This window comes from Monodelphis domestica, chromosome 8 (genome assembly GCF_027887165.1).
Source record: "Monodelphis domestica isolate mMonDom1 chromosome 8, mMonDom1.pri, whole genome shotgun sequence".
In the NCBI taxonomy this organism is placed as follows: domain Eukaryota; kingdom Metazoa; phylum Chordata; class Mammalia; order Didelphimorphia; family Didelphidae; genus Monodelphis; species Monodelphis domestica.
The window spans coordinates 85,731,916-85,756,222 of NC_077234.1; the positions used below are offsets into that span (position 1 = coordinate 85,731,916).

At 34.8% G+C, this 24,307-nt stretch overlaps 1 protein-coding gene across 3 annotated transcripts in view; it reads right to left on the minus strand.

Annotated features, from left to right (window-relative positions):
- ADAM23 (ADAM metallopeptidase domain 23) overlaps positions 1–24,307 on the minus strand; it is a 242,799-nt gene that overhangs the window by 81,055 nt on the left and 137,437 nt on the right. For all 3 annotated transcript variants that reach the window (XM_016425122.2, XM_001370517.4, XM_007501857.3), the window contains exons 7-9: positions 17,522–17,594; positions 16,199–16,272; positions 8,620–8,685 (exon numbers count right to left, since the gene is read on the minus strand). In XM_016425122.2, coding sequence (XP_016280608.1) covers positions 8,620–8,685; positions 16,199–16,272; positions 17,522–17,594 — 213 coding nt within the window. The remainder of the gene's footprint in view (positions 1–8,619; positions 8,686–16,198; positions 16,273–17,521; positions 17,595–24,307) is intronic.

The following is a 24,307-nucleotide window of genomic DNA, read 5'->3' on the forward strand; positions in this document are numbered from 1 at the left end:
GAGCCTGGAGATACCAAGACAAAAGTGAATCAGAGAGTGACAAGTGTACAGATGGAAACATACAAAGTATACAAAATAGATCTAAGGTGTATTTGTAGAGAGAACACTGGCAGAGGGCAGAAGTAGGACAAGTGATGTAGAGAGCTGAGTTTATATCCTACCTCTGATTCTGTGTGACCAAGGTATGTCATTTAATTGCTTTGAGCCTCAGTTTCCTCATCTGTAAAATGGGAATAACAATAATACTATAGTTCCTATTTCACAGATTTAAAGTGAACATCAAATGAGAAAATGTATGTAATGTGTTATATCTTTGAGCTGTTATTATAGCAGCTAGATGGCAAAGACTGAAATGTCAGGTGTGGAGTCAGGAAGACCCAAGTTCAAATATTGCCTGAGACATTTACTAGCCTATGTGACTCTTCCTCTTTTATGTCACTTAACTTCTCTAAGACACATTTCCTTGATCTGTAAAATATGAATATAATGGCACTTACCTCAAAGGGATGTTGTTAGAATCAAATAAAATAATATATCTAAAGTGCTTTGCTAAGCTGAAAACATGATATAAATATTAGCTATTATTATCATCATATGCTTTGGTAATGACACTATCAACTCCAATATAGAACACAGTTAACAACATTTTGAGTGTTTTTCAAAGAATTGTTTTGCTTTTGAAATGAGGCAAAAGGAGACCACATTATATTATTAGTGGCACTAAAAATGATCATGATATGAAAATTTTAGTGATAAAGGGTCATTAAGCTAAAAATGTGGCATTTCATTAGAACAATTTAAATGATTAATAAAAGTTGAAAAAAATAATTATATATCTTATGGGATATAAAAGGCAAGTCGTTAAATTCAACCATTTTTAAAAGGGCACAAAAATAGAGAATTTCTTAAAAATAGAATTCTATCACAGGAAGAATCTGCCCTCTACTGGTAATTGAGAACTTTACTTTCTCTTTCTTTTCTTCCCTTCTCCATTCCTTCCTTTGTTTTTTCCTTCCTTCCTTCTTTCCTTCCTTTCCTATTTTAGAAAGGGAACAAATAAAATGCACACAAAACTAGATCATTTATTTTGAAATGTAATCCTATGGAGGCAGCCAGCATTCACAAAGAAACCAAAGGTGCTTTGATAGCTCCATGAGTACAAGAATTTAAGCATAAGGTTTCTAGGACCAAAGATGATTAATATGTATTAGTCAATGAAGAGATGGTTCACTTTTCTCTTATGTGGATAATTTCAGCAACAAATATAAATATTAAGTTCTGGTTTCAAGAATAATTCTTATCTTCCCTTGATTTTTTTTTACAATTTCATAACCTTTTCTTTTGTTTTCTTGCTTTGGACTTTTCCTCACATAAAACACACCATCTGCTGTCCTGTCTGTGCTTTTGCATTGGTCATCCCCCGTGTCTAGGATGTTCTCCCTCTTCACATCTGCTTTTTAGTTCCCTTGCTTCCTGCAAGAGCCATCTTGCTTTCTGCAGGCAGTCTTCCAAGTACCTACAACTGCTAGTACCCTTCCCTCTGAGATTACCTACTACATACTCTGCCTGTATCGTCTTGTCTGCATCATGTTATTTGCACAATGTCTTCCCCAGTTAGAATGGAGGCTCCTTGAGGACCAGGACTGTTTTTGCCTTTCTTTGTACTTTGAATAGAATAGATGCTTACTGATTCATTGTGTAATTCAATGCAACAGAAATACCAAATAAATATAGCCTTCAGATGGACCTTGTTATAATAAATATGTGCAGCCTAGAAACTTGATCCCATTTTGCTCTCCTACCTACTTCTGGGACCTGACTCAATTAGCATCCCCTTTCTATGAGCTCCTTCCCATATAAGATCAAAGATCTAGCTCTAAAGAAGATGCTAAAAATCATCCAGTCCAACCAGCTCATTTTACCAGTAAGGAAACTGAAGTCCAGAGAGGTGATTTGTTCAAGGTTATGAGCTAATGAGCATCAAGAGAAGGATTTGAACCTAGATTGTCCAACTTCAGAATCAGTACTTTTATGTTTATGCCATGCTGCCTCCCATGGTAGGACACTCTCTCATGCTTCTCCAATCCCATAATAAGCGAAGCTTCCACGCTACCATCTCCTCTCTCTCCTCCCCTTCAAAGCTTAGCTTCTTGAAAAAGCTACCCACATCCAACACCTCACAACTATTTCTTCCTCACTAAGTATTCACTTCACCTCTTGAAATCACTTTTCTACTCTTATGACTCAAACAAAACTGTTGCCTCAAATAACACTAATGACATCCTAGTCAATAAACACAATGGTCTTTTTCCAGTCTTCATTTTTCATCTTCCTGATTTCCTTCCCATTTCTGACCCTGTCACAATTTTCGACTATATGTCTTTGCTTTCTTCAACTCTCTTATCTGTACTTTCTGTTATACGCCAGTGTGCACTGGACATTTCATATTAACGATTACAAATATTACCTCTCCTTTGGAGTACTTCCAAGGTCATCTTGATTGCTGGTGAGGTGAAAAGCAGAAAACTCTCTTTCCACAAACAAATAGCCAGCCCTGACAATGCGTGCATGATTAAGAAACTTTCTTTTAAAATGGTTTACTTCTTTTTCTCTTGAATGTGACCTCCCTGATAAATACATTTTATGCGTAGGTTATAACACCAAGTCTACCACAGAGATTAAAATTAAACTGTTTTTCTTCATGGAAATAATAATAATATTCTGCTCATAATCATAATAATATTCTGCTCATAATAATATTTCCTTGTTCCAAATACAACTTAATTGTTAATGTTACTCAATGTTATATTGGTTTTATATATCTCAATACAAAAATGTGGCTTTATCACTTGTTACAGTGGAATTCAATAGAAATGAAGAATAATGAACTAAATTTGTATTAAATGTATTTTATATATGTATGCACATATATATCATAAGCTTAGTCTTGAAATAACATTATTGAATCGCATAATGAATAAACAATCAAATATTTTCTGAACACCTTAGTCAGCATATATTTAATTGAACAGAGTACTTGAAATATCTTGGAATTTTAGAATGCCTGGCAAAATTCTTTTTTTTTTAAACCCTTACCTTCCATCTTGGAATCAATACCGTGTATTGGTTCCAAGGCAGAAGAGTGGTAAGGGTAGGCAATGGGGGTTAAGTGACTTGACCAGGGTCACACAGCTGGGAAGTGTCTGAGGTCAAATTTGAACCCAGGACTTCCCATCTCTAGGCCTGGCTCTCAATACACTGAGCTATCCAGCTGCCCTCCTGGCAACATTCTTATATATAATTCCAGCTAAAATTCTACCTTCCAGCTTCAGCCACTGAAGGAATTTTGAGAAACGTATAGTTTGTTTTTCATTTTGAGCACATTTCTAAGAGTTGAGTTTTTAGAAGAGAAAATATAAAGAAAAATATTAAGAACCTTTGTTGATATAGCAGTGCTACATTTCCATTAAAACAGAATTGACTGTCAACAATAAAACGTTCCCAAATCTATTTTACTGAAGATAACTAGTAACAGTGGAAAAGACTTTGGCTCCAAAGTCAAAAGACCAGGGTTCATGTTCCTCTCTGTTGCTTGCTAGAAGCCCAAGTGTTTTTGTTTCTTCCTCATGATAAGGCTGGACTAAGGTCAAACCTGAGGCCTCTGAATATATCATCCTATGATAGTTCCTTGAGGGATTGAACTTTTTTTTTGCTTTTTCTTGGATCCCAATATTTAGCACATTGCTGCTAGGTGTACAACAATTTTTAAAAATTTATTACATATTTGTCTTTTAATCCTTTTTAATATTTATAATCTCTTCTATTCTGTTGATATTTAAAGACTAAAATGCATATTAATGAAATAATCTCACTTCTTTCTTACTGAAAGAGAATTTTGTTGTTCATGTTTGCATTCAATAAAATATTTTTCAAGCCTTTGAATCGAGCTTTTATCTGAAGAGGAGCAAATCTTGTTTGTCAAGCTACAAATATGAGATACCTTCTGCAAATTGAGGCAAAAACTTATTAAGTAGTCAGGGTTTTTTAAGCTCCCCAAAGAGATTCCTTAGCAGAGATTATTCTTGAAGAGTCTTTTAGGAGAGGTTTTGAACATGAGGTATATAAACTTGGTTTTAGACAGACAGAGAGAGAGAGAGATGAAAGGTGATAGATAGACATAGACAGGTATCGATGATAATAACTGGATAGATAAATAGGTAGATATATTTAAAAACAAAGGTTCTATAGGCTTCATCAGGCTGACAAAAGGGTCCACAACACACAAAAAAGCTAAGAAATCCTGCTTTAGAGCATGGTTAAGAATTCTAAAGAACATAACAGTTTGGTTTTGTTTTTTTTTTTTTAAAGAATAACAAAAATGAAAAGAAATTTAAATTGAATCCTCTTGGAGTTTGTATCACAAATTTGTCTATACTACTCTATAATTAAGTAGGCTGCAGGTATAACTCGACTTTTTATTCACTTTAGAATGTCTCAACCAGTTTCCTCTTGGACTAGGGATTGTGGGTATTTATTTTTAGCTGAAATGTTACAATAAAGCCCTGGTGAACTACTTTCAAGGCCCAGATAGGTTTGGAAATTATTTTTTGTTGGCCAGGTACAAAGATGCTTTCTTCAAAATTTAGCAATTTTTCTTTCTAATTGAAGCACAACAGGAGACTCTGATATTCATGAAAGCAAAATATCCCCAATTGTCAGGAAACTTGTATTAGATAACTGCATAAAAATTGAGTTTAAATGCAAATATAGGAAGTTTAAATTATGTATATGAGTAAAATGGTCATTTCTAACATAAGGGGGATTTGCTTTCATAGCTCTGATTACACAAATATAATTTGCATTTTAAATACCATATTTGCTTTTGGTCTTTATTCTCAACTGTAACACCATCCTTTAGAAATATCTTCTTTTCAAAAAAAGTAAATAAACTATTATTTGATTCTAACTAGTGAAATACTAATCAAAGGCTGTTCCAGCTGAGCTATTTAAGAGAATGTCAGTATCTGCTAACATTCTCTGAATCAGTGAATAAAATTTGGTGCTAATATTAAAGATGCAACAAATTATCAGGTACTAGGAAACCACAATTTAATTACCCTACTTAAGCTTTCTCCCTAATGTTAAAAAATAATTTAGCCCTTGACTTCTAAGAATCCATACTGGATATTGGTTCCAAGGCAGAAGACTGATAGGGACTAGGAAATGGGAATTAAATGACTTGACCAGGATCACACAGCTAGGATGTGTCTGAGGCTATATTGGAACCCAGGATTAGACCTGGCTCTCAATCCACTGAACCACCAAGCCTCTCCTCTAATGTTTAAATTAAAGAGCTTAAATACATAGAGAGTCGCTCTAGTGTACTAGAGGCAGAATGGAGTAGTGGAAAGAACACTGCCTCCGGATCTGAAACCTGGGTTCCCACCCCAAGTCTGTTGCTTACTTCCTCTGTGACTCTGGACAAGTCTCTTAACTTCTCTAGGCATCATTTACTTCATCTGTAAAATGAAGGTTGGACTAGATAATCTCAGAGGTCTCTTCTGTTTCTAAATCTACGAGCCTTTGAACTGAGTAGGGATGCTGGAATGTGACATACATGCACTAAATATACACATTAATGTGTGTGTTTTCTATGCAGGTCTTTAGAGAAAATGCTTAAGTTGAATATATCAAATATCCATACTTAATAACATAATCAATTTTGTCCCCACTAGAGTATAGAAGATAGTCTATTTTAGAACAAAGAAATTATAATTTTAGATCCAGTGACCTATAAAAATCACAGTTGTCACTGAATAACAGCAATCTACTTGGACTTTTTTTTTTCCATTTTAAGCTTTATTATCTAAGGGAATAGGCACACTGCCAGTGCTCATTTTCTATGTCACAGCTTTACATCACACACATGTGTGCACACCCCCCCCAAAACAAAACAAAAATTAAAAAATCCAAGATATTTAAGCCAGCAAAAATGTGAGTTTTATGTACCACTTTCAAAGATGGACAGTAGATATAGACTTGATCAATAGATCTACAAATAATTAAAATGACTCACAAAGATTTAATGATGTAGGACTTCCAGATTTTGATGAACTAAAATGATTCTTTACACAAGTATCTGGAATAATTTCCAGAAAACTATAGCAAATAAAAGACCTTTTAAAAGGGGAGAGGGGATGCTATGTCTGACTCATTCATGGGAAAAAACTATTAAAATTCTTATTTCCATTAAAAAAGTAAAGCTCCATAAAACTTTTCTTTTTTAATGTCATAATTATTTACAGTGTATATAATGCACTAAGCACAGTGACTGGAACACTGTAGATGCTATATAAATGCTTATGTCCATTCTCCTTTCCCCTACTAGGAGTTCCTATAAAGCCAAACACTTCCATTATGTTTTTCCCCAACTCTGAAAGCAAGACAAAAACATCCTAAGTTTCTAAGTTCTAAGTTTTAGGAGTCAAGAAAAAGTCAAGTCATCAAAACTGTCTGACCAGCAACATCTGAAACATATTCTAAATCTTGGGATTAAATAAGGCCAGCGATATTACATATCTTTTGAAATGCTAAAGAATGGTCAAAGTAATTTTAGCAGAGTCACATTTGTCCAGTAGAGGCAGAAAAATGTTCATAGATATTTTAATATAGTTATTATTATATTATATTATATTATATTATGTCATATAACATATATTAATATATTTTTCTGTGTCTAGAACATGTGGACACATAATAAACATAAACACAATTTATGTTTAAAAAAATATTTTGTGGGAGGCATTCAGGTATCTCAGTGGACAGAGCCAGACCCAGAGACTGGAGGTCCTGAGTTCAAATGTGCCTCCAGCCATTTCCTAATTGTGAGACCCTAAGCAAGTCATTTAACCCTCAGTGCCTAGACTTTACCTCTCTTCTGCCTTAAAACCAATAGATAGTATTTATTCTATGAGGTAATTAGGTTTTTTTTAATCCTTTCGTGCTTCAGGCAAAAGATTTGCTTTAGAAATGAAGGGTTTTTTCTCCCTTATCCAAAATTACATTCTGTCTTTTTGAAAACTGCTAATCTTTCTCAGTCATGTAGACCTATTCTAAATTATACATTCTTCTCCTTAAAATCTGCATCTTGAAGGAATTCCACTTAAAATTTGAATACCACTCCACCACCTAAGGTAATTACAATAACTTTTATAATAGGAAAAGGATCTAAGAAAGTTTTCATGAAATTTGCATCTTCAAAAAACAGTGGCTCCCTTTTCATACCACCGTGTGGGATGAGTGCAAGAATAACTCCACTACTAAGGTGATTTAGGCTCAGATTCAGTGATACAGGTCAACTTGGAATCACAAAATTCCAGAATAGAAAGGGACCTCAGAGGTCATCAAATCAAACTCTTACCTTTTCCTTATTCACTTAAATTTAGCTTTTTGTAACTTCTACCCATGCTCTTAATACTGTACTCTGAGACCAAGCAGGAAAATTCCAATCCCTCTGCATAAAAGTGCTCTCAGATTCTCAAAAAAACCCAAATATTTTCCTCCCTACATTCTTTTTTTCCTCCAAACTAAACATCACCAATTTCTTTAACTGATCCTCAGATGGGATGTCCTTAAGGCCCAAATATTTTGATCACGCTCCTTGGGATATTCTCTAACTAAAATAGAATGCACATAAGTTCATACAACCCCAGAAATGTAAGTACCATAGGGATCCCTCTTTTTTCATTGCAGACACAGCCAATACCTTAAAAACGACTGTGGACATTTTCTGCATTTGATGTACAGATGTATCTCTAATGAAATCATTTCACTATTTCAAAAGATCCTCCAACTCACTTGTGTAGCTACTCCCTTCACCAAAATAGATCTCAACCTCTTCATATTATAAATTATGGTTTTATGAGTTGATATGGCTAGACAAAAGAAATCACCATGCAATAGCCATCTATCTCCTACATATTAACCACCACATTCTAACAATTTCCAGACCTAGGCTTCTTAAGTATATTTGATGTTATGGACTCCTACCACAATCTAATAAAGTCTACAGATCTCTTCTCATGATAATGTCTTCAAATATATAAAAGAAATAGAGTTTTAAGGAAATAAATTATATTGAAATATAATTATGAAAATTTTAATTAAAAAAACAAGTTTATAGATTCCAGGTATTAAGAACCCCAGTTCTGGGGAGTTTTGGGGAGAAGCACATTACACTGAGATTTGAGTGAAGGCAAGAAATAAAATAAGAAATAAAAGGCAATATTTAAATAAATTGATGAATATCAGAAGATTATACTGATAGAAACTGAAGAGTAATAAGGTATTGCTCATTAAGAATAAATCTCATTTTTGATCATGATTATAATATACAGGAAAAGTTTGAAGTTGTATAGGTATTGTAAAAACTCATTTCCAAACCCTGTAAAATATATTAAAAGTGATTAAATGGCTTTTGAAGTTCTTGCTAAAAAAAAGAATAGAAGATTTTTAAGAGCTGTCTTTCTTCTCAACAAGAAACAGAGAATGATTAACTGGAAAATTTTAAATTGTTTTTGCTAAATTAGGTACAAAGCATGGCAACCTGCCATTGCTTACCATTTTATGATCATTGACAATCATAAGCTCCAAGTATTTCATTTCTTCAAACACTCCACGAGGTGCCTGTGGGGAAAAAAATGTGATCAGAATGACAAAGGGATTAGAAAAATCAAGACAAAACACCTCCAGAATTCGTAGTTTGTAGACAGCTCTAAATTCTACATTCTTTGCTTATTTATTCCATCAACACCTTGCATGTGACAAAATCAAAAGATGAAGAACCCATTAATACCCAGGGATGAAGTTATCCACAAACTCAAGAAGGAGGGTACACCATACAATTTTACTAAAAAGATAAACTAGAAGTCTGTCTGGCGTGTAAAATTAATCTAAAACAGAAGGTGGAAAGTATTCTTTGTTATATCTGTCTTAACAAGGAGGTGGTGGTCTAAATATGCAGAATGAGATACATGTTTTTGGATATGGCCAAGATGAAGATTTATCTTGCTTAACTATGCATATTTGTTACAAAGATCTGTTTTTTTTTTCTCCCAAAGGTGGAAGAGAAAAGTGGGAGGGACAGAAAATAACTGCTTAATTGAAAAAATTAAACTAAACTTAGAAGGAAGCAAGATTGATATAATAAATCCTGATATAATAGATTTTTATTTTGATATTTGATGAATAGATATTGAATATTTGAAAGGTTTTTTTGACATTTGATACTTTTTAAAAATACTTTTTTCATTAGGGGAAATATATACTAACAGCGTATAAAAGGATAAAGAAAAACTCTGTAGTTTCATTGGAATATGATACATTTGGGTGAGGAAATGTTTTCTACCAATGCCGGTTGACAACTTTTCTATAATTCAAATTTTGAAAAAATTTCTTAGAACACTGAGAGCCTGTGCTCAGCATCAAAGGACCAGGATACACCAGACACGAAGCTTGAATGCAGGTCTTCTTGACTTTGAGGCAAACTAGTGACTCGACCTTAAATTAATATATATCAGTCTTTTAAAAGTGATTTCCTTGTCACACAATGATGTCACTTCTTTTCCATAGGCTGTCCTCCATGCAGAGCAAAAATAATCCTTCTCACACTTCTGATAAATTTGGCTGGGGGTATAGAGGGGCAGAGTTGGGTAAATACAGCTAGTTCCCCGCGTTCAGACTGGAAAAGTAATAGCCTATCTTCCAAAGCCTCCTATCCACATCCCTGTGGCACAATTGACAGTATCTGATACTCTGTGATCTGGGAGAACAGAAGGAGGGAAAATGGTCATAGCATACAGACACTATGGGGATAGAGCAAATGAGGGTGGGGGTTCTACTATGAGGAGGAAGCACTCCCCCACCCAGATGTGAATGCCGTGCAACAGAGCACCAGTCACCTAGCCCAAGTCACAACTCTGCATCCATCTCTAGAATGCATTCCATCTTCACTTCATCTCTTAGAGCCCCCCACCTTCTTTAAAGGATTATTAACTTGGGCACTGTTTCTTCTACAAAGCCTTTGATGATTTCCTCTCCATCCTTATGAATAGCAAATGCTCCCTTCCTCCTGAATTTACTTTGTAAGTGCTCAAATATGTACGTCATATTCCTTCAAGTAAAATTTAAGCATCTTGAGAACAAAGACTCTTTTGACTTTGGCTTTTTATCCTGTTGGCCAGCACAGTGCTCTGCAAATTGTAACCTTAATAGAAGTTGATTTGATTGAGCTGAATTTCCTTAGATCTTATGAAATTCAACCAATAATAGTGGAAAGGACTTCAGAGATTCCTTAAATACAACCCAAATGAAGCCCATTTAATGGCAATGATATGTTATAATGCACCTCAGTTCATCTGAAATCTCTGCCTTTTAGAATCAAGAAATAATGGAAGTTTTCTCTTTTCTACTTCATGGCTCTGACCAATGAAAAACCAAATTTCCTCCATATAACTTCTGAGCAATAAACAATGCCAGGTCTAGTTTTTCACTCTGATCAGTGTCATATGATCCTTTAAGAACATGCACAACTAAACTCTTTTGGCCATAATTTGTACTTTCATTTCTCTAGAAATCAATAATAATGGCTGTGGGGCCTCTAGCTGCTTGGTAATTGATCACATAATGATTAATAGGAATGGACGGTCATGCAAGATCAGTAGCCTATTTGAAATTGCTTTCTGCAAACACTGATAGTGACACAATGGAATAATCATTGTACTAAACCTTTACGAAAGGCTCAGAAGAGTGATGAGGAGTTAGTGTGACTTAAATTGTAGAAATGAGTCAATGGCTTCTGATCACATCAGTATGGTTATATCTCTACTGGTAACAGAACACAATTGCCCTATGTCTTAAAAAAAAAACAATTACCTTCTAGCTTAGAATCAATGTTAGGTATTGGTTCCAATGCAGAAGAGCTATAAGGGCTAGTCAAATGGGATTAAGTGACTTGCCCAGGGTCATACAGCTAGAAAGAGACTAAGACCATATTTGAACCCAGGACCTCCCATATCCAGGGCTGTCTCTCTATCTGCTGAGTCACCTTGCTGCTCTTCCTTTATGCTTTCTTATCCTATATCTTTCTATAAAGGCTTCATAGAGGAACTGAAAACAGAAAGGGTTGCTAGCTTATAGGATAGAGTAGCTACCCATACTACCTTATGAGCTGGCAACTTTCTTTTCAATATTTTGTGAATAGTAATATAGTACTTGAGCTACCTCTCACTTTATCTTTATTACTGACCCGTCTTCTTTTCAGATCTTACATGTTTTGCAAGATTTTATCTTTAGGCACATCTTATTTTATGCTTCTGCTGCAACCTAATTATGCTCAGCAGGTATATTTTCATTGTCTTTGAGTCACCTGCAATTTTTATTCCCTTGGAGAATTATCAGAAGTTCAGTGGTAAGAAGACGAAATTTGGAGGCAGAGACTATTGAAGCTGCTGCATGATTCATCAAACATTATGTACATCCTGATAAAGTCTTTTATTATTCAATTCTGGCCTCTGCTTACTGCTCATCTATAGCACCTGTCCAAAAAGTATGAACCAAAGTACTGTCTGATTGTTTCTTGTAATCTGGATATTTGTGCATTTTTCATCCACTTCCCTTCTCCTAACTGTAAATAGTCATGCCTGTTGTAATGATTAAGAATTTCCTTGAACAGGTTTTCTCCTGTTCTATGGATCTGATTCACAGGATCTCCAAGTTGGATGCGGTATCACTAGCAATCTGGCCTGACCTCTACCTAAACAGGAATGCCCTTTTACAAATTATACTAACAAGCAATCACCCAATTTTTGCCTGAATACTCCTGGTGAAGGGGAACTCACTACTCCCCCACCCAATCCACTCTAGTCTAACTCTTATTCTTAGAAAATGTTTTCTTACATTAAGCCCAGTCATGGAATTTACATGCTGGAAATACTCTCCATCCCTGTAGCCTCTCCAATTGGATGGCTGCTCCCAGAACTTCTTAATAAGGACCCAGGCCAGTCATGATGCACTCTGGACTCTCTCTTCTGTAACCTCATGCTTTGTCTGATGCTCCATCACTTTTCAATTTCTTTTTCTATGTTGCTTCCTCCATTAAAATGTAAGATCCTTGCGGTCAAGGTCTCTCTTTCTGCTTGTATTTGTATTCCCAACACTTAGCACAGAGACTTGTATGTAGTAAGTGCATGAGAAGTGCTCGTTGACTTCTCCAACCTGCGGTTATCTCCCTTGTTTACCACAATAGTTCAAAGATTGTTGACAGTGACTTTGCAATCAAATCTGCCAATTCTTTTAGTCTTCTAGAATTTAACAAAAAAGCAGACTTTCACAAATAATTCTGCAAAGCAGAAATGTTTAGACTGGGAAATCTAAACTGTAAGAAACTCAAAAGGGAATGGAGAGATTGTGTGGTCTATGGAGAAAGGCAGCTAGGTACTTTCTTGCTAGTTATACTGGACATCAGCTCCACCGTGGTCATTTTTATTCTGTTCAAAGATTGTTCTCCTTACTAGAAAGCAAAAGGGAAATAACAATTGAGAACCACTCTATGCTTTTTCCCTTGTCTATTCCCCATTCTACTCTAAGCTGTTATCCAGTCACTTCTATGATCTTCCTTCTTCTTCAATATATCTAGAAATTATGTGAATACAAGAAAACTTGGAGAATCTAGCCACTGAAAGGCCATTCCTTCTCCAGTTGGACTTCACATACAACCAGTTTAGCCACAGTCTCTTATATAAGGCATCATCTGATGCTGTTCTTCAGAAGATGGCTCCCTAGAGGGAGTCTCATCTATCAAAGGACCTTGTGTAATTTTAATATTGATTCTTACGACCTGATTTTGTTCTCTTGAGTCAAATGTTATTTGGAAGTAAAATAAAAAACACAAGGCTAACTGTGTATCAGCCCTAAGTCTTAATACCTTTTCCCCTCATAAGCGTCTAGAGTTTAGAAAGGTCTTTTACATTACTTATCAATCTCCTGATCTATAAAATAAGGGGAGAGTTGAACTAGATCATCTTTCACTTTAAGATTCTGTTACATCATTTGATTCTAACACTAACCCTAACAGATAGGTAGGAGGATTATTATCCCCAATCACATCGGGAAATTGGGGTTGAAGTTGGATTAAGTTTTCCAGCTTTGGTGATCTGATATATTAAGTAACTACACTCAGTTAAACAGTATCTAAAATTGGCAACTTTCACTGTAATTACTCAATAAGTTATCAAGTAAATTACCATGTAATCTATAAAATGGGGAATTAGTTCTTGGCAACACAGTATTCACTATATAATTTACTAAACAGTCTCGTAATTATAGTTTTGGATTACAAAACCACTAGAAATAAGTTTCAGTTATTTGGATAATTCACCAAATCTGTGATTTCATTCATGGGGGCACCTATACCTTTCTCCCATCAAACAGAAGGCAACCAAGCCATGTAAATGGTGCATAGAGTGTAGGTGTTAGAGTCAGGAAGCTCTGAGTTTGAATCCTCTCTCAAATCCTGTGAAAGTCATCTAATTTATCTCAGTCTCAGTTTCCACTTATATAAAGTATTAGATGTTGTTGCTCTTCTTTTTCTTCTCCTCCTCCTCTCTGCCCTTTTTCTCTTCTTGCACCTTCAACCCCCATCTCCCCACCTCCTCTTCATCTCACCATTATATTTTTCCTATTGATGTTCTTCCATAAATCTTCCCAAAAGGGTCATCCAGTACATTAGAAGCCTTCTTCTAGGTCATTTTACAGTAAAGTATATGTGGGATAGTCATACACATCCTCCATGAAATATCCCTTTATGCCACTTATTTTGTTGTTGTTATTTTGTTTTATTTTGAGTTATCATTTGTTTACACATATACATATATAAACATAATGTATAACATAGCAATAAAATAATACATCTGATTTATTATAAATATATAATAAATGATAGTAAATAACCTTATTCAAGGGAAACAAATTCTCACATTTGTTATGTCCAGAAAACTATGTCTTGTTTTTTTTCCCTCCCTCCTCCACATATATTATCTCATAACGCCTATCTCTCTGCTCATCATGTTGTGAAACAAGACACATATTGCTTAGATTAGAGAAAAATTCATGGAAGAAATAAAATGAAGAATGGCATGTTTTAATCTGCATTCAGACTCCCTCGGCAAAGGATATCCTTTTTGATTATGAGACCCTTGTCTGGAACCTTGTCTTCTTGTATTTCTTGAGCAGAGTTCATCCCTGAAAATACACATGTAGCCTTTTTACCTGGCAATACTGTTCATACCCTTCTAGTAGTTTCTTTGATAATGTTTTTACATATGAGCTTCTATCCTAAACTGGATAGCTATTCGCTGCCATCTTCTTCTGCTTGGCAATATCAAGCATTTGCTAAGTAAATTAGTTTCTTGACTCTTCTGGCCCCTTTACTGTAGTGACTTTTAGAGAAGTTAATTTTTTGTAGGAAATGGCAATAATGAATCTTTGCCATTTTCTGTTTTAATAATTTCTTGCACAAAAGGCTTATCTGACTAGAACAGATTGCCATTGTTCATAGTATCTATTTCTCCTCTCTGACCTTTCTTGGGTTTTGATGTTTTGACTTTTGCTATAATTAAGCAGTGCACAGATAGTTGATTCCAATACGGTTCTCACATCAGAAAGCAGTTGTAGCCAATCTGTAAAGTTAATTGCACTTGGTTTTGTTTTGGCTTTTCTGGTGATTTTCTTCAGCACTCACCAGGTCCAACACTAAGTCTTCTAAAAGTGCTCATTAAATAGGATCATAGTTTCTGAGAACTCTGTAAGATTTTGACCTCATTCACTTCTCCTGTTTTTGCCATCTTCCCACATGCCTCCTATAATACTGAATACATTGACTTTGTTTGGAAAATCTTGTAAAAGTCCTTCTAGAATTTCTCCATGTCTTCATTTTCTATAACGGATGTTTTATAAGCTGCAGTTATCTTCAGAGCAGAGTTTTTGCTTATGTTACTCTTGGGTACTACTAGACAAGGCAACCAAAGGTCCCATGAAACTGGTCTTATTATGTTGCTCTTGTATTCCACTAGACAAAGTGACCGAGAGTCCCATGAAACTGGTCTTTTATGTCTTTGTGCACAAAATGAAACCAAGGCTATAACTCCTTCATTATCTCTGCCAGGAATATTTCTGAGCTATCTTTCCACTTACTTATAGCTTCCTTGTATTGTCTGGGGTCATTTATCACAAAGGATTATTACTATTGTTGTAGTTTCAGTCTTCCAATAATATAATTTTCTTTATCATTTGTTAAAGCTCTTATGCTTTAAATACCTAAACTTAAGTTAATCTATATGAATTATATAAAACAACCTTATTTTGAACACCTTTTAGCATTCTTTGCCTCCTTTTCCATCATTCCACTTCTATTCTATGAAGCAGAAGGGATCCCAATGAACCAAGGGGCACTTTTCATTTTTCCTTTGTTTCATGGTTTTCCTTGACCAAAGAATTGGTGACCTAGTGGCCAACCAACTAACCAGTAAGATATATTTCTGTTCTTACCTAAGTTGGTCTTTGAATAGAAGAATAAAATCTATTAACAAGGTGACAACAAAATTCCCCTATGGTTGGAATATACTTATATTTGTGGAATGTGATAGTTCCTGATTATTTGTATGAATTTTAGTTTATTAACTACTATGTTGCTAAATTTAGAAAAAACAATTCAGCATTTGGAGCTCAGAATGGTGTGTATATATTTGGGTGGGTGGATATCTATCCATTTTACATGTATACATGCATTGAAGATATTTATTTCTGCTGTACTTTTCAAAGAAAAATATATCAATTTTTATGAGAAAAAGTTTTTCCAAATGCAACCAATATAGCTTGCACTTTAATAGAACAGCTAGGTTTGATGTAAGATTCTGTCAACACTAATCAGTATGAATTATCAAAGGAGCAGAGAAAAAATGTTAGTCTTCCTATGTAATACAGCTCAAAATCCATTTTATCTAATATATTTGAAAAATGAGGTTATTATAGCAGTGCAGAAAATCCACAAATTTATAGTATCAATATACAAATACTCTGCCTCATAATAGCACAACATTTAAATGCCAGAACACAACGGCCAAGCTTTAACTCAAATACCCACAGCTCTCCTCCGCCGTCTTCTCTTCAGCCACTGTAACTCAGATAGGAAGGGCCACTGGTCATGTTCTTCCATGCCTGTAGAAAAATAAAAATAAATGCCAAAATGAAAATCTCAATGGATTGATAAAGTAAGCCCTTTAAAACAAAATAACAAGCAATCAAAGTGTATATAGTTGGGGGGTGGGGAGAGAAGGGGCAAGGAAGCACAGTTCAGACCCATAATTTAATCAGCACAGGGAATTCCTAGTGTGAAATCTCCCTCCACTGTTAAAGATCCACAAGTCATCTGCAAATTATAACCTTAGAGGTTATTATATATACACATAATATAATATTTATTTTATTATAAATTATTATTTATTATAAATTATTGACTTATTATAATATTGTGCTATTTAATTTTATTATATTAATTATATTATATTTATATTTTATTTTAATCATGTCATCTTTATGCTTGACTATATTATGTATTTAGTTATTTCATATTTATATTTAATTATATCATATTTAATTTTAATTATATCACATTTATGTTTAATTATGTTATATTTAATTTTGTCATATTTCTTTTTATTTTAATTACAGTATAATTATCATATGTTAATTATTAACTGTATATTAATTAGTATGTGAATTATTAATTGATATGACTTGTGCAATATATAAACATGTGATATAATTATTAATAAATATTGCTATTGTTAATATAATAATATAATAACTATATTGATTGATTTAGGTACGTCAATCAATCAATATAGTGGACATACATTGTAACCTAATAAAAAATAAATATAAGGACAACTAAGTGTTGCACTGGTATTCAAAGTTTTACTAAGACCAGAGTGAATGCCTCTACCACAGTGGGCAGATTCCTTTATGGAGGATTTCTAAAAGGATGAAGAAAAAAATTGTCCAGATTAAGAAGTCATGAAAAGGATGTAAGGTGAAATGGCAGAAAGACTATCCACACTGATGAGATTACGGTTCCAATAAAATATTATGGTAAAAACTAAAAAGGAGGAAAGGTACTGAGAGAGGGTGGCAAAGGGAGAGTTTGCAAAAGGCAGCAGGAAATAAGGAGTAAAGTGTGACTTCCTCCTGGCACAGTGAGTTAGAGACATGGGATGGTGAAAGGAAGGTTGGGACCTGCTCCCTGGAGAAAATGCAAAGTTTCACTTAATTCCAGAAGAAGGCAGGAGCATAAGAGGAAGAGATAGAGGAAGGTGAGTTCTTTGATAAACTATAGTCAGAAAACTAGAGGCACTGTAGAAAGAGGAGGCAGAGAGGGGCAGGCACATTGCATTTCATTGAAACTTACTCAGATTGTTCAGCTGTTTAGATGTGTGTCCCCCTAGTGTTCTCTGAATGATATGTGGTCGGGCTGTGCTTTTCTGAAAAAAAATTTTTTTTTCAACAGTTAAAAGGATGCCAATAAAATCTTTATGAAACAAAACTCGAGATTTTTCTGTGCTCTCTCTGGAAGGAGTGATTTCCAAGTTCTTCAAAACATATGAGAAGAACAAAATTATATTTTCTTTGAAAATGTTCTAAAATCAAATTAAAGCACCATTTCATTAGATATGCTCAAAAGACAAACTTTTTAAACATATCATATATATTCTATGTCACACTTCTCACTAGAAATGCTTTTCTTCTCAAGATTATTTAACTGACTTAAAAGATACTAGAATTACAGATTGAACCCCAATATTCCAAAATAAAATTTAACTATAATATACTGTCCAATAAACATGGTACTGTGAGCAGATATTTATATAAATGAAATTCACAAAATAGTCCAAAAACACAGTAAGCTGTCCAAAACTTGAACTTTATCACAACAAAACAATACATTAAATTGACCCCAAAAAATGGTATAATAAAAAATAGATCTATAAATGAGGTAGAATTGAGTTCTCAATCTGACATTTAAACTTAGCTGTAGAACCAGAGATAATTCATTTAACTTCTCTGTTTAAATTTATTTTAGAATGCATTTATATGTTTATATTATGTTTATATATATGTAATAGAAGAAGTAAACTGAAGGGAAACTATTACTTGTTGAAATAGAGAAGGTAAACTGAGGGGAAACTGTTTCCTTTTATTACAATGACTGCTGTTCTCTGGCTTTGACTAGAGAGGGTTGCTACAGGAACCTGAGGCTGCTTATTTGTAATGGAGGTAGGAATGAGAAATGCTGAGGGATGCCACACAGGGATACTGGTACACAAGCGACTGCTCTGAGGGTTTGCTCTGGTGTTCTGCCTATTGAATCCCTACTGATGGCTGATGGATCAATCTATTTCCTAATCTCCTTCCTCCCTCACTCCCTCCCTTAACCAACCCTCTCCTTTTGCCTCACTCACCTCCCAATCTTCTTGAAGTCTTTTGCTTCTTCCCTCCCTCCTGAGTGAACTATAATGATATTCTAGTTGCTTTCTCAGTCAAGGGGTTTATTGGGATAACAGGATGGGAAACTGAGGTAAGAGGAATGAAGAAGTCCCTAATCAAAATGAAGGATTGAGAAAGTAGTCCAGTCACAAACTGTGACTCTTAGACAGTTAAGGAGATGGAGGACAGCAGCCTTTTTAAAATCTTTCTTCTTCACAAAATCAGCCTGGCTTGTTTCTTTTCTCAGCTTCAACCCCAGAGAAAAACAAAGTTCAAAGTCTCTAAGTTTTTCCTGGCCAGCTCAACTCTCAAATAGACCAGCAACTCAAAAGCCAAGTTTCTTTTTCTTATCAGCTTCAACTGCCCAGAGTCAGAGAGTCAGAGACAAAGTCCAAAAGCCAAGTTTCTCTTCTTAGTGAGGCCAGCAAATCCCCAACTGCCACTCTTGGGAACATTCCCTTGTAATCGTCTCTTGATTGACAGCTAGAGCTGTCTCCAGCCTTGCATCTTGGCCCACAAGTCCTGCAAAACCTCTCTCTCTTCATGTCTCTATCACATATGGTATTTGTATTATATTTCTCTTATAATAAGGATTTAGGGGTATCCCTTTCACACCACAGGAGATAGAGGCGCAGCAATAAGGAAATCTGGAAAATCCACTTTAAGATTTTTTTGTCCTCCCTTCATACCAGAGAAGTGTGATTTTTTTTCTTTTATAGAGTTTTTACTTTATTGTAAAATTTTGGTTAAGTATTTGGTCAGAGACTATCTAGGACAATGTTAAGATATTCCTACATTTCTAGCCTTTGTATATAGTCTGCTGACTTTCATGTTCTTTTCACAAACTATAACTTTTCACTTATTTTAACTTTTAAAAAGGAATAGTGTATTTGTATGGTATTATAAGATAAAATTTAATATGTTGTTCATTTCTGAGTTCCTAAACTTTTCCTGTGTTATCTGCTAGCCTTTGTGTGTTTTTTGTCTTTGTGTCTCCCCTAAAATTCTCATTAAATTTCTTAGGATGACCCACAATACATCAAAAGTGAGATGGGGGAAAGCCATGATAGGAAGGGATACTATACATTTATATTATATATTTACATAAATGTGTTTCAGTCTTATATGACTCTTCATGAGCTCATTTGGAAGTTTCTTGGCAAAGATACTGGCAGGGTTTGCTATTTCCTGTTCCAGTTCATTTTACAAATGAGGAAACTGAGGCAGAGCTAAGTGACTTGCCTAGGATCCCACAGCTAGTAAGTCTCTAAGCTCAGGTTTGAACTCAGGAAGATAAGTCTTCCTGACTTCAAGCCCACTACTTTATCCACAATGCCACAAAGTTGCCCTATAATATGTAAATATATTCTAGAGTATATTTACATATTGAATGTAATTATATATACATATATATATATATATAGTGAGGGAAGTGCTTTGTAGGCCACAAAGTGTTACATAAATTTGAGTTACTATTTTCTTTTTTCTGTTCTGATTTGTAGGAAGAAATGAAATATTTTTTTAAATGGGCAGTGCTGATAGAAAGAATGGAAGAATCCAAAAGACAATGAATTAGTATTGACTTTTGTCCTTCAATAATAGAGCTATTTCTGAAATTAGTACATAAGCTTTACATTAAAATAACAAATAATACCCACTTAGGCTTAATGCTAACAGTGACATGTTGAGGATAATGAGTATCTAGATCCTACTAAAAAGGGAAAAATAAAATTCCATAAAAATATAACATTTTAAAAATTATTTATTTATTCTCCATGGTTCTTCTGGTAATGAAGTAAGTGAATAGGTGAGCACTGGCGTGTGGGATTTGTTTTAAAATATACACTTAACATTTGGACAGCCCTCCTATTTCAAAATATGAGTTTATCCCAAATCCAAGACACGCACACACTCTCTCTCTCTCTCTCTCTCTTTCCGTCCATCTGTCTGTCTCTCCCATTTGCAAGAAAATAAGGAATGCATTAGTAGTAGATAGAGCACTTGATTTTTAAGTCAGAAGACCTGGACTAGAATCCAAGCTCTGCTCTTAATCATGTAAAACTTTTTTGACTTCTCTGGACTTTAGATTTCTCAGATGCAAAATGAAGGAATTGGACTACTTGACCACTATGATGCTTCCAATCTCTAAATCCTATGATGGCCTCATGATATAGAACTGTTTGAACAGAGAACTCTTCTATATTCAGAGCACCAAACTTTATCATTTTTATCAAAGATCATGTGTGGTATTTTGAAGATGTGCAAAACATTAAGTGACTACACTTGTCCAAAACCAAAGAGCTATTATAATCTCTCTTTGTTCTCAAGGATTCTATTAATTTTTCCCTGGGAAGTGTTTATGTTCCACTCAATAACCAAGTGTTTCTTCCTGATTCCAGGTCAGGCACCTGGAATCTACCGACTGCACCACCTACCAGCCCTATAAAATTCTGAAGCCCCTCATTTTATTGTAGAAGTAGAATTCTTCTCTCTTTCCCCCATCAACCCAAAGCTGTCATTTGCAACAATTGTTCACACACTTTGGGTAGGTGTGATGGGGAAAATTGGGAGTTATGATCAAGACTTAAGTTTCATAAAGGAATGGCAGCAGGTGGGGGTAGCTGTGTAGCTCAGTGGATTGAGAGCCAGGCCTAGAGATGGGAGGTCCTAGGTTCAAATCTGGCCTCAGACACTTCCCAGCTGTGTGACCCTGGCAAGTCACTTAACCTCTATTGCCTAGCCCTTACCACTCTTCCGCCTTGGAGCCAATACAGAGTATTGACTCCAAGGTGGAAGGTAAAGGTTTATAAATTTTTTTAAATTTAAATTTAAAAAAATTAAAAAAAGGAATAGCAGCAGGAAAATGTGATCATATCTGGGGAGAAGGTCAGGGAATCAGAGTGGAATTTTCATTAAATAGAATAGAAATAGAATTCTGTCCATTTAAAGCAACTCACAAGTATGTAAATGTGATGAAATGCTCTCCATAATACATCGTTTCTATTCTAGTATCAATCTTTGTAGTTTAAATGAGATGTACTAGACAAAAATGATTAAAAGAAGAGGACAATTTGTTGTAAAGGCCAAAAGAAATGAGGTTATTGGGCAAAGAGAACAGCCTTACAGATAAATAAATTGACATCTTTGAATATTTTAGAGGCTTGCATAAGGAAGAACTGACACTACTGGTATGAACATGAGAAAGTCATTTAATCTGTCTGGTTTTTAGTTTACTCATCTGTGAAATGAGGATAAAAATACCTTTACTTGGGTAAAAAAAAAGAGGACCTAGTTTGCATATTGTAAAGATTAAATGAGACAATGTATATATAGGACTCTAAATTTCAAAATGCTATATATAATTACAAAAGCTTCTTTTAATAGCAGGATATTGGATAAGTGATACCAAAGGGACCCATGTCAGTGTAAGTAGGGGGCCCAAAATGGTGCCCATAGATTTAGCAAGATAATGTATCAATAAGTTAAATATATATCTTTCTCCTATTTTTCTTTCTTTTCTCCTACTACTTTTGATTGAGTAAATTTTCTAATTCTAAGGACCAGTCTCTTAAATTTAATTCTTACACTTCACAGAAATCCAGGAGGGAGCTAGTAGGGTACCTCTGTGGATAGAGAGCAGGGCCCGGAGACAAGAAGTCCTGGGTTCAAATCTGACCTCAGAAACTTCCTAACTGTGACCCAGGGCAAGTCACTTAACCCCAATTGTTTAGTACTTACCACTCTTCTACCTTGAAACCAATACTTAGTTTTGATTCTAAGACAGAAAGTAAAGATTTTGTTGAGATTTTTTTAAAGAAGTCTGTATAAAATGGGTTTGAAGCACAGTATAGGGGATTTATAGTAGACATTGGGAAGAATTGTGGCTTCAGAATTATTAATTTGTGAAACTTGTTTTTTAAGATTTTTGACAATGGAAAAATTCTTTCTATAATGTTTTCAATTCAGTACTTGCCAATAATAACAATAATGAAGTGGTCATTAAAGTCTTTTCAATCCTTTTAATGGTTTGAGTTATAGCAAATATAATGGAAGGAAAACTGGAGTTGGATTTAAAAAAAAAACAATTTTGAAGTCCTAGCTCTGACACACATTAGCTCTGTAACCTTAAAAAAAATCCCTTCTTATCTCTGAACCTCAGTCTTTCATCTGCAAAGAGTAGAGAAAAGCATTTGCCCCATCTGCCTCACAGGGTTGATGTGAAGATTAAATGAATGTTTCATAAACTCTAGTGTCATACAAGTACCAGAAAGGCTTTGAATGACCAGCATTTCTAAATGAATTTCTAACTGTTGTCACCTTGTATTTATGAAGATTTTCCCATGGGTGAAACAAATTCCCAGGTGTGCAAGAAGGTTCATGCAAAACAAGTCACTCAGAAGCTTCTAACATAATGGATTATCACAAATAACCTTGCCTGTAAAATTATTGCATGCCATACATATGAAGGAGATTGGCTGAATTTTTTTTTAGGCTCTGAGTCACGACATTTGCTTTGAGGAAGCACTATGTTTGAAAGAACCATTGAGGTATGCTTCCATCTTTTAGAAAATTTGACAGAAGTAACTTATCTTCTTTATGTAATCTGGACACTACAGCCTGTGAGTATTACAGTTTTCAATATGGAACCCATATCCTTGATTCTCTTTGGAGGATATCTCAATCTAGGTTGTTTTGGGGTTTGTTTGTTTTTTGCACCGTGAGGAGATTGGCCATGCTTCTCATCTATACAGCTACTAACCACTACTTTTTTTTACCCTTAGCTTCCTTGGGATAATCTTAGTATATATGGATGGATAAGGAGTGATTGGGGAAAAGGAGATGTACTGCTACTACTCACCCCCATAGTACTTGAGTTCCCAACTAATGTGTTTCGATCAATCACAGTGACACCATTGACTCAAACATAAAACTTTTACTCAACAATAAGGAAAAATCCAGAATAATCATGATATTTACTCAATAAAAGTTAAAAGCAGGAACAATCAAAACACTTACTGCAGAGTGAGTAAGAGTTAGAATAATTATCACTTTTTCTAAATAGTAAGCAGTCGTGAAGAATCAAAATTTCACAGCCTATTCATATGACTAAGTTATATTTTCTGCCAATACACACAGATAATGGGTAGAGTGTGGATAAACACTTATATAAATCTAGCAATGAGGATTATGAGTGAGGTAACTAGTTTGCCATACTCCCAAGTAGATAAAGTAGCTTTAGATGAAGTTCATTTAGCTCACAGCCACCCTTTACAGGGCATTGAGAAAGAGTTACACTTTTAAATATTTTAAGTCAAAATAGATCAATATTATTATTTAGTGACACAAGTTCCCTTAAGTCTGAGCACTACAAAGCTTCAGACTGGTTCTTTGGGCAATACAGACCAGAACTGACCAGCTAGTTCTTCACTCAATATGATTCTAGTTTCTCCAGTTGGCCTTTAGCAAAGTAAAACCTCTTATGCAATAAACCCATTTATAGCAAAACAAATTCTGTCTTTCCATTCTATTTCTTCATCTCAAGCCAACGAGAATGGTCAAGGGCCACCAGGTACCCCTCAGAGATTTCTCCTCCTCAGGCTTTATGGGGATGACATGAGAAAGCACAATGTTCATGCAGCCCTACAAAACAGCAGGATTTAACTTTCCTTTGGTCAACATAACAGCTGGAACTGACCAAGCCTTTATCCAA